The sequence below is a fragment of the Corvus cornix genome, chromosome 5, assembly GCF_000738735.6.
Source record: "Corvus cornix cornix isolate S_Up_H32 chromosome 5, ASM73873v5, whole genome shotgun sequence".
NCBI lineage: Eukaryota > Metazoa > Chordata > Aves > Passeriformes > Corvidae > Corvus > Corvus cornix.
In genome coordinates this window covers 16,318,278-16,332,595 of record NC_046335.1, presented here as the reverse complement: position 1 = coordinate 16,332,595, position 14,318 = coordinate 16,318,278, and the positions used below count along the sequence as shown (strand labels likewise).

The 14,318-nt window shown below is 37.0% G+C and overlaps 1 protein-coding gene across 16 annotated transcripts in view; it reads left to right on the top strand.

Annotated features, from left to right (window-relative positions):
- Window positions 1-14,286, top strand: part of DGLUCY (D-glutamate cyclase) — a 48,957-nt gene extending 34,671 nt beyond the window's left edge. For 12 of the 16 annotated variants that reach the window (XM_039552294.1, XM_039552295.1, XM_039552296.1 and 9 more), the window contains 5 exons: window positions 458-557; window positions 2,184-2,332; window positions 7,105-7,224; window positions 8,001-8,152; window positions 10,612-12,710. In XM_039552294.1, the coding sequence (XP_039408228.1) occupies window positions 458-557; window positions 2,184-2,332; window positions 7,105-7,224; window positions 8,001-8,152; window positions 10,612-10,839 (749 nt within the window). In that variant the 3' untranslated portion in view covers window positions 10,840-12,710. The other 4 variants (XR_005601961.1, XM_039552299.1, XM_039552303.1 and 1 more) reach the window with 4 other exon arrangements.
- Window positions 14,287-14,318: the final 32 nt, after the last annotated feature.

The following is a 14,318-nucleotide window of genomic DNA, read 5'->3' as shown; positions in this document are numbered from 1 at the left end:
GTTTTTATCTTTCTAATTTGAGCCAAGGTTTGCTTCAGTTTTAATCTGTCACTTAGTACAGGAGTTTTTTTCCCCAGAGAATGAATCAGAATTCATCCTCTAAGCTCTGCTCAGCATTGCTACGATGACATTTTGTTAAACCTAGCTGGCATCAAGTTAATGTGTACATATCTGGGTACTGATTCTGGATGAGTTGCTTGGGATAAATTCTGGATGTCTGCTCTTATTCTTGTAGACCTGTTTTCTACCTCAAGGTCCTGTTTAATAGCATTTACATTGAAACAAGTTTAAATTAAAATAAAAATACAGGGAGCTCATCAAGAATTGTATAAAGTTCTTGATTTTAATTCTTAGTGTTCTAGCAATTTTGCTTTCTTTTTTTTTTAAATTCACTCAAACACACATCAAACAAAAGGAAAAGTATTTAGTATCTGAATTTAATTTTGCTTTCCTTTAGGAATCCTGAAGAAACCCATCCCTCTACTGAGTTATCAAAGGCAAAATGCTGATTCAGCTTTAATGTTTTTGTGTGAGAATGGGAATCCTGGAAGACCTAGGTACGTATTCCGTTTCTGAGAATGGGTCACACCTCTACTGTGCAAAACTATAATAAAAATAAGGACCATGGTCTGAGAAGGCACAATGGCTACAAGTAAATCCTTAAGACTTGGAATGAGCAGAACAAACTTCGAACCCAAACACTGTTATTGGACCACACACAGAGTACAGAATTACACATTATTCTGCAATTATGCACTTCTGGGGTACAAAAAGGAAACAATTCTTCATATATCAATAGCTCTTTTCCTTCAAAAAACTGCTAGAAGTTTTTCAGCTGTTATTCTGGAAATATATCTACACACACTATATATTATTTTACCAATTTTTAAATCAGTGAGAAGATCAAAAAGTATTATATCAAAATCAGTGAAAGAACTAAGAAAAGAGCTGTGGAGTGTGTTCATTTTCTAGAGCTTTAGCTCTAGTATGACAACTGGGGAATATGACCTGACTTAATAGTCTTGTGTGTTTGTAGTGGTGTGATTAGGGTTAATGCACTGGAGAATTTGCTAAGTAGCTGTTTGCTCATTTCATGACTTAGCAGGCAACTTAAGTTTCCTTGAAGTAGGCATACATTACTCATTTTTATTCATCTTTCCTCATAAAGTATTTTAATGTAGTTGCCTTCAGTTTGTATTCTTTAATAAAAAGGTCTTTCACCCTGGTATTTGCTTCATTAGCTTATTCAATTCCCATTTCTTTCCACAGGTTAGTGTGTACTGTAATAGTATGCATGATACTGTTTTCATTTTTTGTGTATTGTTTTAAAAATGTCTTTTATAGCTATGCTTAATAAAAGTACAGGCAGATTCTATTTAAATTGGTCCCTTAGTCCCAAAAAGCTGAAGTAATTTTTTAGGTAGACAACTAACCTGCTGAAGGTCTCTAGAATCACTGTAGATACCCACCCACAAGAACATTAAGTAATTCAGCAGAATTAGTAATCTCTTGACAGTAAAATTGGAGAAACAGAAGCAAAATAACTTAATTCTAACATACAGTGGCAGAACTGAGTACTAAAGTTCTACTTAAAATGTAGGAGAGCCGCAGCACATCTGCCTGCTTTCATAACCAACAAAATAGCCATACACTTAAAAAATAAATCCCCCAAATCTAAAGACCCAAACCCACACATTGCCTAACTAGAAACAGTTGAATATTTGTCAAGCAATGTACTTTAAGCAGAAAATATATTTGCACTAACACGGATTTAGATGATCATTAGTTTTCCACTTTTTTGTTTTCTTTGAATACACTCGCAGAGTGCAAGTGTATTAATATTTTACAAGATACCACCTGCTTTAATGTGGAACAGAGGCAGGCCAGATGGCTGACCCAAACGATTGCTGGCTAGGAGGATTGCATGAACTTCTCCATTTCTTGATAGCAAATGTGGTTTGGGGGAGCTGCACTAAAGCTATTAAAAAAAAAACTGAGCTAACCTTTGAAAAAAACCCCACAGAGAACTACATTCAGAAATAACAAAACAGTATCCAAGTTTTACCTTGAATCCCAAATGGTCAAGAAGTAGAACCAAGCACAAGCAGCCAACAGAAGAATTTTTCATGTGAAAATCACAGCTTTGACTTTTCCCCTCTGTTTTTTCATTCACCTCTAACCAGATTTGATCACCTGATAGCAATAGAGCGTGCTGGGATGGCTGCTGATGGCAATTATTACAATGCCAGGAAAGTTAACATTAAACATCTTGTGGATCCCATAGATGAACTATTTTTAGCTGCACAAACCATTCCAGGGGTCACAACAACAGGTAAGTGTGAGTTTGTGTGACTTCTCAGAAGCAAGAGAAGCACAAAACAGGACCTCTTAGTGGTAGTGAAGGGGAGCAGGAGGCAGGTGCTGAGTAGCTGCTTTCAGGCTACAGCCATTTGTTGGTTGAATTTGAAGAGACCATTGCTGGAGAAAAATGGCAAGTTTCTATTATAGGATTCTCACAGTCAAAAAAAAAAAAAAAGTTGATTTCGAAGTTATTTAAGGGAAAAAAAGCAAGGCCAGGTGTATTACCTGTACATAAGTGTATGTACATACACTCTAAGTGGAGTTTTTAATAGTGAATCCATTCTGTATTTTATGTGTTAAAGGCAGCATAGAAAGTAAATGGTTATTGGATGGTAACATTCCTTATTAAAGTATTGGGTTTATGATTGTTACACCTAAGTTAAATCAGCAATCTGGATAGAATCTTTGTTTATATTGTCTTTAGCAGTACATCCCTTTAAGCAGGAATTACATACTTGCATCTATTCTAATAGTGCCTTCTCTAACAAAATATGTGTGTACAGTAGGAATCCTTAAAGGAATGCCTTGTCCTTCCCACCAAAACAACATTGCCCTTTGCTAGTCCCTCTAACGAGAATGCTTTTGTCAGCATGCTGCTCCTCTCTTTAGGCAATAAACCTTTTTTTCTTGAAAACTTATTCGTATCTGGTTTTGAAAAAATATGCCATAGACCATTGTACAACATTCTTGTACAATCAAATGCTTCCTGCTACCATGTGTGGCCCAAATGAGAGGTTTGGAGATATATAATCCCTATAAATATTAAAATTAAATTGGAAATAAGTACCCAGGCCAGACTGCCACATCAGAACATGTCTGCTAATTTAGCTTTTTTTCTTCTTATAGTGCTGTGGACTTGCTTCTAAGTGTTACCAAAAGTATGGGAACTTTGGCTTCTCAGTTTTGTTGTTTTTCAAATGTTTCCACAGAATTTAGAGAGCTTCTGCAGAGTTAATTCATGGTCTGATTTCACTGTATTGATATCATTTAAAAGCTGTGCAGCAGAGGACTTCACTGATTTTTTTTATTATTGTAAAATTTGCAATACTTTGTATTTAGATTTAATTCAGTTTTTTTCCTATTCATAAGAAGTACCTTCCAACATTCAAAAGGAAGTACTCTAGATGGCACTGTCTTGGCAATCTCAACAGAGGACAAAGATCGACTGATTAAGTATAGGAGAAGCTCTGTTTTGTAAAGACGTCTGGCAAAATGCCTCAGAGCTTTATCTGCTGCTGTTAGTTTCAACTCTTGTCCCTGATTTTAGGTTGTTGATACAAGAACTTGATCTCTCCAGCTACTTACATAACATCACAACCTGATTCCTTTAGTAAAAATACCCTAATCTCTTCAAATATCTCCCTCAGCAGCTCAAGGTATATTATTCATTTGCTGGAGTTAGGAATGTTCTGCCAGCTGAGAATTTGAATCTATTCAGCAGAATGTAGTTTGTTTCAAACATTCTCTGAATATTCAAATATTCTACAAATTGCAATTAATAAAAAATACCACAGGCTTGTGAAAAAGAAGAAAAGCAGTTATTCAGATTCACTATGTCTCAGTGCTGTGAACTTTCTCTAAAGAGATATCTGCATAGAAAATAGTTTAACAAGTCGGAGGCTTCAAAGGACAATGAAGGAATCTGCTCTCATCTCCCACGGCATTTGTGTATGTGGGTATTCTGCTCTGGGGAACTAATTGAGTATCTATAGAAAAAAACTGTAATTGTTTCTTGCACTGTCTGTTACCTAGTTAACATTTCTTGTTTTGCTTATCACACTAATTTTTTGTATCTGTTTTTTGTAATTGGGCAGCAATTTCTTGGGTTGGCTGTTGGGTTTTTCAATGCGTTTCTGCAAAGCTTAGTTTAACTTAGCCACTGGGCTGTGGCCTTTGTGTCTTGTCCCATTACTGATAGCAGTGTATTGCTACTGATGAGGATCAATTTTTTTCTGGTGGGGCTATCTTCAACTTTCTATATGGTCAGTAGGAATTTGGAGGCATATGATGCATATAAATGCAAACATTGTACATCATTAGGGTGGAGTACTCGAATAGCCTTATGGGCTAGAATACTAGAAAGATCAAGTTTTCAGCCTACAGAAGTTCTTTATATAGTATGCTCCATGGCAAGAACCACTGTGTCAGTAGGTGGAGAGGGGAAATGTTAGAGCATTTGTTACATGCTGATTAATTGCTGTCAAGTTCCATTTAAAACAAGATCTGTGTTTTTAAAAAAATCTGATCCTGTAGTTTGACCACAGACAAAGCATGAGCAATGCTTACAATTGTATGGGTACTGACATCCTAAAAACTCAGGGAGTAAGGAGCAGCCTTGAGGAATTCACAAAGTAAGAAAACATGAAAGGCTGAGTTTGGAAGGGACTAATTTTCCACATAAGACTGAAATGAAAGATTAAGAGATGTACTGGAACCACATATGACTTTTTTCAGCTGTCATACAATTGACATAGCTATATGCTATTTATGTGGGAGCTGATTAAAAGCTTTCCAAAGTACTGCATGAAAAAATGGGGTCACACATTTCCCTTTCATAAAGATTTTTAGCACAGAAGACTGGCATCTCCTGCATATTTCATGAATGTAGTTTCAGAAAACAATGTAGTCAGTGGGAACGTGCATGGAAGATCCAGCAGAACTATTTTTCCTTTGCCTGGAAAGCAATTGGGCCTTTAGAAGAGGATTTATCTTGCCTATTTTCAGACATCTATATTTGAGATGTCTGCCTTGGGGTGAGATGAACTGAATGTGTGAAGGGAGTGTTTCTTTCTGCTGACTTTAAAAGCAGTGTAACTGACTGGCTCATGTGTGGATGGCTGTGTTTGCACAGGTGAATTTCACTCTGGAGATCTACAGTAAAACAGATCTCTGGCAATGTGTGGAGGAAGAAGAAAACAGAGGGGACAGGAGACTTTTTCAGTGGGGTGTTCTTTTCCTCCCAGTGTCACACAAATGGGATACATCCACAGCAGTAGATCTCCTAATTGTGCTGCCATCCTGGTGACAGGACTCCCACAAAGACAAGAAAAGCAAAGCAGGACTGATAGAAAAAGCCCTGAGCAGTGGATATCTTTCGGTTAAAGAAACTGTTGGTTATCTTCATGGGACAAGAAATTCATCTTAGCCTTTTTAAAGAATATTAGGAGCAAAAATTTTAATTTTGAGTATAAGAAAAATCAGATTCTTACAAAGCAGAACTTCCGTATTTATATATGAGGATAGAAGCACCAGGATTGAATCAATACCTGTTTGAAAAGTACCACCAATGAACAGATTTTTGAAAGCACCATTAACTCCCAATGGTGAAATAAATGTGAGCAGATTATTAAAGATAAAAAAAAGTAGCTGTTCCATGGCAAATCCTTTTATGTAAGCTATGTGTCACTCAGTTATGCCCCACTTGACTGGATAGACTTAAGGAATCAAATAAAAAATTGCTGCTGAGAAATAACTTTCCATTTCACTTAAAGAAGAAATTTGCTACAGACACATGAGATATTTATGCAGTAACTAAAAGTGTTAAATTTACCAGTTTTCAGGGCTGAAGTGTAAATTATAAATATTGTAATTTCTCTCCTGTAACACATGCTATGCATTAGAGCACAGTCATATTTCAAATTCAAATCTGATACATTGCAGCAAGGACTTGGAGCTCTTCACTGTTCTGTTTCACAGACATTGTCTAGGATTTTTCTGTAAAATCTTCAAATTGAAGACAATGCCATTCAGACTAACAGATGAAAGAGAAATTTTAGTTTCCAACTAAATAGATGAATTTTTTTAGTATGTTTTTAATATATTGATGAGAGATTAGAGGTGCTATCCAGCTTTTATGTAAACTGCTAGTTTATATGTTACCTTCATCTCCAGGTCTCTAAATGACATCTGACAACTTTATGTCCTAAATATAGGGTTGCCCAGAATTTTTCTGAAATTACACAGATCCCACTACTTTCACTAAAATCACTAAGACAAATACACAGTATTTCTATTTGTGCAACAAAAATCAATGCCCCACATCCAGTACATAAGAGCACTTTAAAAAATAAAGACTAGTTGTCGTTTTGGTAAATGACTATGGAAAATGAAAACAGTAATAGTACACAGGGCTGGGCTCTTTGGGTACTGTGGCACATTAGTGATCTGTATCAAACAGATGGGCAGTGCAGTCAGGCCTACTTCTGCCCAAATCCTTATGTATATTTTTGCTTGTCTTTCTGCAATAGTTACTATTTCTATTCTGGTTTTTTTTGATTAAAGCTTGTAACAAGCCAAAGTTTTCTATGCTTGCTGTATTATAGAATTGCCAGCTAATTTCTCAGGTTTATTTTGGTTTAATTTTCTATCTTCTCTGTCTTGATGTACTTGTGATAATGCAGTACATAGAACACTCATGTAAGACCTTCCATAAGCAAAGTTTATTGTCTTAATTCTGTCTGCAGTTCACAACCACTTGATAGTTTTGATCTCTTTTGTATGCACACAATGTACAGTGTACATTGCTTGTATAAACCTAGAGGCTGGCATGTAATAGATGATGCTTTCAGCTATTTCATTCACAGTCTTCTGTTTTTAGGCAGTGTGGATGAAAAAGGATAAACCATCTCATATGGAGCTGTGAACTGTCACAGCAACTGTGGGGAAGACACTGGATGCCTTCTAGAGGGATTGTCATTTATATGCTGTGTTCATACTCATTTTGTCTTCTTCTCTTTTATAAAGGTGTTGGAGATGGAGGAAATGAATTAGGAATGGGCAAAGTAAAAGATGCTGTAAAGAAGCACATAAAAAATGGAGATGTTATAGCTTGTGATGTTGAAGCTGATTTTACTGTTGTAGCTGGTAAGGGATTTTTGGTGGGGTGGGAGAGTAGCTGGTGTTTGAGAATAGAACTGACAAGGAAACATTTGTCTTTTCCCTGGCAAACGAATCTATCTCAGTATTATGTACGTTTTCTGAAGAGTTAAGGACCTGTTGCTTCAGAAGAACTGACTGAAAATTGAGAATGTTCAATGAACAAAGTGTATTTAATTGGAAATAGGGCAAATCCTGAGTATTCTTGAAAAATCACACATTGTATAAAATCACAGAACCATAGAATCCATCCAAAAATGGCTTGGGTTTGAATGAACCTTGAAGATCATCCAGTTCCTACTCCTCCTGCCATGGGCAGGAAACCTTTCACTAGACCAGGTTACTCAGTAACAAAAATCCATAAGGAAGACTGCAGAAGTGATCTGTGTGGGAATTAAAATGTCTGTGCACATACAAATTTTCAGTATAATTGATAAACTTCTGTGAGTGTGCTCGTATCAGGCATAAATTAGTCATATTGCTCCTTTACAAAGAGATAAGTTCTTTCAATAATCACTCAAGGACAAATGTACATTCTTAATATTCAACTGAAGTTGAATGTTACAGTTAAAATTCTCTTATACACCAGCATGAAATAAAATTCACAGTGAGAGAGAGGTGTTCAGCAAGGACCAACTTGTGAACTGGATGGTCCGTATTGTTCTTGGGCTCAGATTTCTCTGTTCCTAACGCAGGTGTCTCTGACACACTCTGGACACTAAGCAGCCAATTTTTGCAGTCTGGTTTCAGTGTCACTTTTGCAGGGGTCTCTAACTGGGGTGGCTATGCCATTGCCTGTGCTCTGTCTGTGCTGCGCTCCTGTGAGATCCACGACCGCTACCTGCGCAGAGCCGTCGGCTTTCCACGGGCACCGAGCCAGAGGCTCTGGCTGCCGGCACTTCCGTCCGTCACCAAGGTAATTCCTGTGCACGAGGGGTTGAGACTTGCTCATGACACATAGATGGAAGTGGCCACCAGCTGCTGAATCCTGCCTAGTCCAGTTCAATACCTTACCTTCACAAGGTTTAAAAGACAGGTGTCTGCTAAGGAAGGCAGGAGCCTCCCTTGGAATGGAAAATGTAACCCCCTTCCCTCCAAATTACTATAATTTTGAAATTAAGGGGCTTTCAGGCAATTATATGAGAAATAGGAATAACAGTTCTTTACTAGTATATATAACAAGGCAATAATACAGAAATACTGGCTTAACCTGACAGAGTCAGGATATGACCTGACACCCTGCTGGGCAGGGTGGTGGCAGCAGTCCCATGAAGGGGTGGCTGAAGCCCTCTTTGAAGTGGTAGATACGGTTCTGTAGAAGCAGTGATCCTGTAGAAGGGTCTGGTCTTCCTCTGAAGGTCCAGTGGTGGTCATGTAGCTCTTGTCCTCTGGAAACCCAGTAGGTGAGGGCTCATTGTGGTGTTCCACACCTCAGATTATATCCAGGTAGGAATGCTTGGTTCCTCCTCCTGGGCGGAGCATCTCACAATGGGATGATGTAATTCTATGAGTCATGCAGTGAGGCTGGATGGCCCATTAACAGAAGATATCTCCTGGAGGGAGTTATCAGGGATGTGTCATGGAAGAGACAAAGAACCCTGCCCCACCTGGTTTTAAGAGCTGGTGATAGAATACATACTTTTGGTTACATCTTACATTGTAACCTAAGACACAAGGTCTTCAGGGACTTTTGGGCATTCCTTGTGAAGAAGCAGCCACACTGTACTTAGACTGTTCCACAAAGGATCCAAAACAGGTTGCAAATAAAAATCCTTCAATATGAATGTGTTCATGTCTTCTAACTTCAAGCAGAAGACAGTGCTACAATTTTATGGGCAATCCAAGAAATCCCTGTATCGAGATACAGTGATTAAAATTCCCTGTTTGCTTCCTTAGCATCATTCATGATTTTATAACTCTCTGTTTTAGTGTCCTTTAGATGTCTGCTTCCAAAATCAAGTCACAGTTCTTATGCAGTAGCCACTCCATACTTCTGATCTTTGTACCGTACTTCTGATCTTTCCACCTTTCTGGAACCTTTCTACAATTAGTTTTGAATGTTTCTAAATTAAAGTTGGAGAAAAACTTGTACATGAATATTTTTAAATGTGTTTTGACTAATGCAGCTCTGTACAGTGTGATATTCTGGGAATGCAAAGGTTTCAGACTGAGAAAAAGTAAAATAACTGAGAGGGGTGAGAAATGACTGTGATCTGTGCTCATCCTGCTAAGCACGTGCCTCTATTTTTAACTTGGCAGTGGTTAAAAAAAATCTGTCTATATATATACACACACACACACACACACACTCTTAATGATTAAATAAGGTTTGTTCCACGTATTTGCAATAACTTAGGAACTTCAAAATTCGGCTTTATTGGCTGAGTGCCTCTATAGAGATTTGGACAAAAGCATTAAGTTTGTGACCTCCAAGAATGCTAAGCAAAATGCAATCCATCTACCATAGAAACTGTCCAAAACAAAGAAGCTTTTCTCCTGAGATGACAGCACATTCTGCATGAAATTCCAACAAAGCACCTTTTAAGTATTTTAGAGTAGATCTCACAATTTTTTTTTAGTTCTTGCTATCTTAGTTTTTTATCCAGAGGTCGTAAAACTGAAACTGATACCAACACTTGGCACAGCCATATGGTTTAACAAAGCTTATATGGCCCTTTTTAGCACAGTCTTTTCATAAAATACATTAATTACTTTTCAGTTTTCAATGTTTTTTCCAGTGGCATCTACTGGTTTTTGACCTTTAAATTAATGCATCCTAAAATTACTATGATCAAAATTCCTGGTAATGAGATAGTGTAATTAAATGTCATACTGTGTACAGGAAAACCTTCTTGTTTTTGTTTTACTAAGCTATACAGCTGGGAATATTAATGAGCCAATAATGGGCTACTGAAAGTGCAATACAAAAATCTATTGAGATAAAATTAATGGAAACAGTTTTCTGGAGGAGAGAAAATGACTAAATGTCAGACAAGAAAATATTATATCTTTAATTATAAATCACACAACAGTGAACAATGCAGAAGATTGAATACATTAGTATTCACATACTCCATTAGTATAAAAAAATCAGACCATTTATGTTTATATGGCTACTTTCTGCAAAATTCATCTTCATTTAATGGTATAATAATTGCCCTAGTGAGATAAAGAGCAACACCACACAGATCCATCTTGGTGTTTATAGTTGTATTTGTAATTGAAAAGAGGACATTTGAAGGAGTGCCTAAGCAGCAGACAGCTGTCTTATCATGTGCTTTATTTTTGTTCAAAAAATGTCACTTCCATGAATGCTGTAGGTCATAATTACTAAGTGAAGACTTCCCCTGAAACACCAGCATTATTTCCCTGCAGGCTCTTGTTCAAGCAGTGTCAGGGCTGCGCTGCCAAACCCCAGAACTGTGGAGCTCTCCCTTCCCACTGAACAGCAAACTCAGATTGTTCTGTGCTCATGGATCAGCCTTTACACACATCTTAGCGACAGATGCTGCAAAGCATTTGTTCCGTGGCGAGAACTGCAGGAGCAAGAAACAATTGGACCTAAACAATCTTTGCTTACCTTTACCTTTGCTTACCTACTAATTTGATTATGGTATTGGCTTGGCTTTTCAGATGTTTGTAGTATTGTTATATCAAAGTGACTGTAATGAAATTAATTCATTCATACTTATCCAAATGTAGCTAATGCTAAACATCTTACGGTCAACTCTGCATTTCATTGCATCTCACAATCAGGTTAATATATCAATCATTTGTTCTTTTACTGAGCTCTTCATTAATGGCAGCGTATTAACTGTATCATTTGGGGTTTTTTTAAATGATGACCTCTAAGAATATGAACTATATTATAAATATATGAAGGTGTGATGTATTTTTAGTATGCTTTATTACCTTTGCCATTCATAAGGAAGTTGTTCCCGTGAATAAAGCACAAACTAACAAGGTATTTTTCTATTTTTCTGATTATTTTTTCTGGTTACTCCACTCCCAACATAATGATTTACTAAAGAGAGAACTGTGGTCAAATTGCAGCACTGTACAGCTAAGGAAGCGTGCTGTACATTGTATTTGCTTATTACAAATGGAAACAGTAGCATTTGATGACAAACTATGGTTTATCAGGCATAGTTATGTAGCATTAAGCAAGCAAACTTTTTTACCTCATATAAGCAGATCAGAGAGCTCTAATATGTAAATACATAGCAGAAACCATTCATTTTAGAGATTACATTTTGTGTATCCAATTTGGGCATCTCTTTTGCGACACAGGAGATCTCCTTTGTCCTTAAGCATTTAGATACACTCAGTGCTAAGAGAAACCTCTGTAGTGCAGAAAGATCAGTTGTATATTTGCATTCATATATATGAACATTCATATGATATAAACTGATGTATATTTATAATTTTATAAATTACAAAGTAGCAAATTTCATGCTACTAATGTATCCTGATAATTTCCTTACATAGATGCATCACTGCTGACACCATGTAACTATGCATATTTCTCCTTTAGTAGAAAACCAGACCCTCATTTAATTTTGTTGCAGCTAAGAACTAGGATGTTTTACCAGGAAATAAAAGACAGATCTTTAGAAAGTGCATTCAGAAAGCAAGTTACAAAATTAAACTGAATTGGTCATACAGGGCATGCTTTGCTTCATTCAGAAATGATTACATTTTGACCATGTACTCTATTATGTAAAATACAACCATATTGTGTCTAAATTCAGATCTACAGCTCCTGTATTCTTTGTGGTTTAGAAGTGTTCCTGGAAAAAGTCCTAACATTTGATAAGAGTAGATATTTTAACGTTATAATTTTTTTTTCATGATTCATTTGTGTCCAGGAGATAAAGAACTTTGCTGGAGTTTATTGTGTGGTAATGTCAAACAAGAAGTGTTAAAACCTAGAGAACTCTTTGTCAAGGACACTGGTAGGACTGTTCCAGTAGCAATTTCCATGCAAGTGGAAATGGCATGGTAGACAAAGACTAGAAAAGGCATTCCTAGCAAAGAAAGGGAGGAAAAGATAGGTAGGTGAGTGTTTCAAGGTCTTACATAACTTATCACCGGGTTGGCGTAGGGGAAGCTAGGATTTTTGTTTTCTTGGATTTTTATTAATAGAATTCAAGAAATAAATTCTCAGTATAGTAAATGCTAAAAAAATAGAAAGAGTTTTACTGTGTACATTTCATAACAAATGAAAAGCAGAGCCGTTGATGGCAGACATGCGTCCACTTGAAACCAGATCTTCAAATTTCACTGTTCCCTGTGGTTTTTTCAGAGCTCATTTTATTCCATCTTTTCATCCCACAATGCTAACTGGCCCATAGCTCACAAAAAAGCATTTTGTTCCCTCTGTGTACTTTTACAGCTCAACTTGGAACATGCTTTGTTATCTGCTTATATTAGTTAAGCAAGAAAATAACTAGTTCTAAACAAAGTTTATGCTATTTCAGACCATGCCAAGGAAGCACAATTTCTGAGGTTGTTTTGTCCCCACTTCTTCCCTAAGCAACCAAAATTCTCATAAAATCAGTAAGAAAAAGGGAAGAGAAGGCCAAAGGCACGGAGAGATCAGAGAAGCTGCAGAAAAGTGAGTGTGCAGCCCATCCAGGTGCTCTCTATAACCTTTTCTCCTGGTGCATCCTCTTTCCCTTCTGTTCTTTTCTTTAAAAATGCAGCTGCAGCCAGCTGGATGCAGCTGCCACAGATGGATTTTTGAGATACTTTGGGTGGAGGTTCCTCTGATTCTGATTTTTGCAATATAGGAACTTGAAACCAGGCAAAAAATGATAGATGTTTCTGAATTGACACTAATGTTCTGTTTGAGGGAGTGTGGAGAACAATAATATTCAGTAATTAAATAGCAGTCAAGGGTATAAACCATCTGACACTCCCTGAGCTCCAGATGCTAAACATATTCTTTGGGACGAGATAGTACTTGCAAGTTGATGGCAAAATAAATATGGAGGATATGGTCAGTCTCTCCCAGAATTAAAATAAAGATCTTGATGACTGCTCTTGTCTGATTCAGAATTTTAATTATACTCCGTTTCTTTGTTTTTTAAGGAAGAAAAGCTTCTGAAAACACTTGTGCAGCTCGGGGTCCGCAGTGGCAAAACTGCCAGTCTAGAGATGGAAGTGGACGGGCTGCCCTTCTACAACACCCATTCGCTTATGATTGAAAAGCTGCTGCAAGAAGCACAGCAGTGACTGCCCCTAATGATTTCTGCATCAAGAGTTGCTCCGATGTCATTTCCTTATTCTTGAGGCTCTCACAAGGTGTAAAAGACCAAAAAAAAGATGATTTTTCATCTCTGGTGTCTGGACCACACACAGCCTTTCATTGTTATCCTTACAACATCTCTGTGCAACAAGAAGAGGGTATCATCACCATGACTTGGTCTACCTTTCTTTTCTGTAATTTTAAAATGGAGAATGAATATTAAATGATTTATGATGAGAGGTGATCTGGCTTTTACAAAGAAACCATGCAATTACAATGAGATATTATTGCACTGCTGTTCTTGTTTCACTGACCTCATAACTGTAACAGGAAGTAACTCTCGTAACAACTTGGGTTTAAAAATACTTGCGGTGAGGAAAACAGCTACAGTAGAGAGGGGAGATTCGAAACAAAACTGCAGTTTTGAAATAGTGAAAGCTCCACTTTCTGTAGCCCCTCTGTCTTCTTATGGTGGGGGATAGTTTGTGGAAATGTGAGGAGATAAGGAGAAAATTTCAACTGAGCTAATGAAAATAAGGGCAGCATTGCAGACCTTCCATGTAAAGGGTAGGCTGTGCCATTGACCTCCATTGTATCAGTAGTTTGCCTTTTATGTATTTTGCCCCTTTCTGGGTAATAGAGAAAAACTGTAGACATTTCAGAGCATCCTGTCGTTAAAAAGAATAGAAATATATAAATAATGATTAAAATTAATTATTAGAAATAAAAGTATGATTAGAAATGAATAAACATTTGCATTCAGTATGAAATAACATTATGTAAATAAACATTGACATGAATTCCTGTTATAGAAATTCAGCTCCTGACAAGA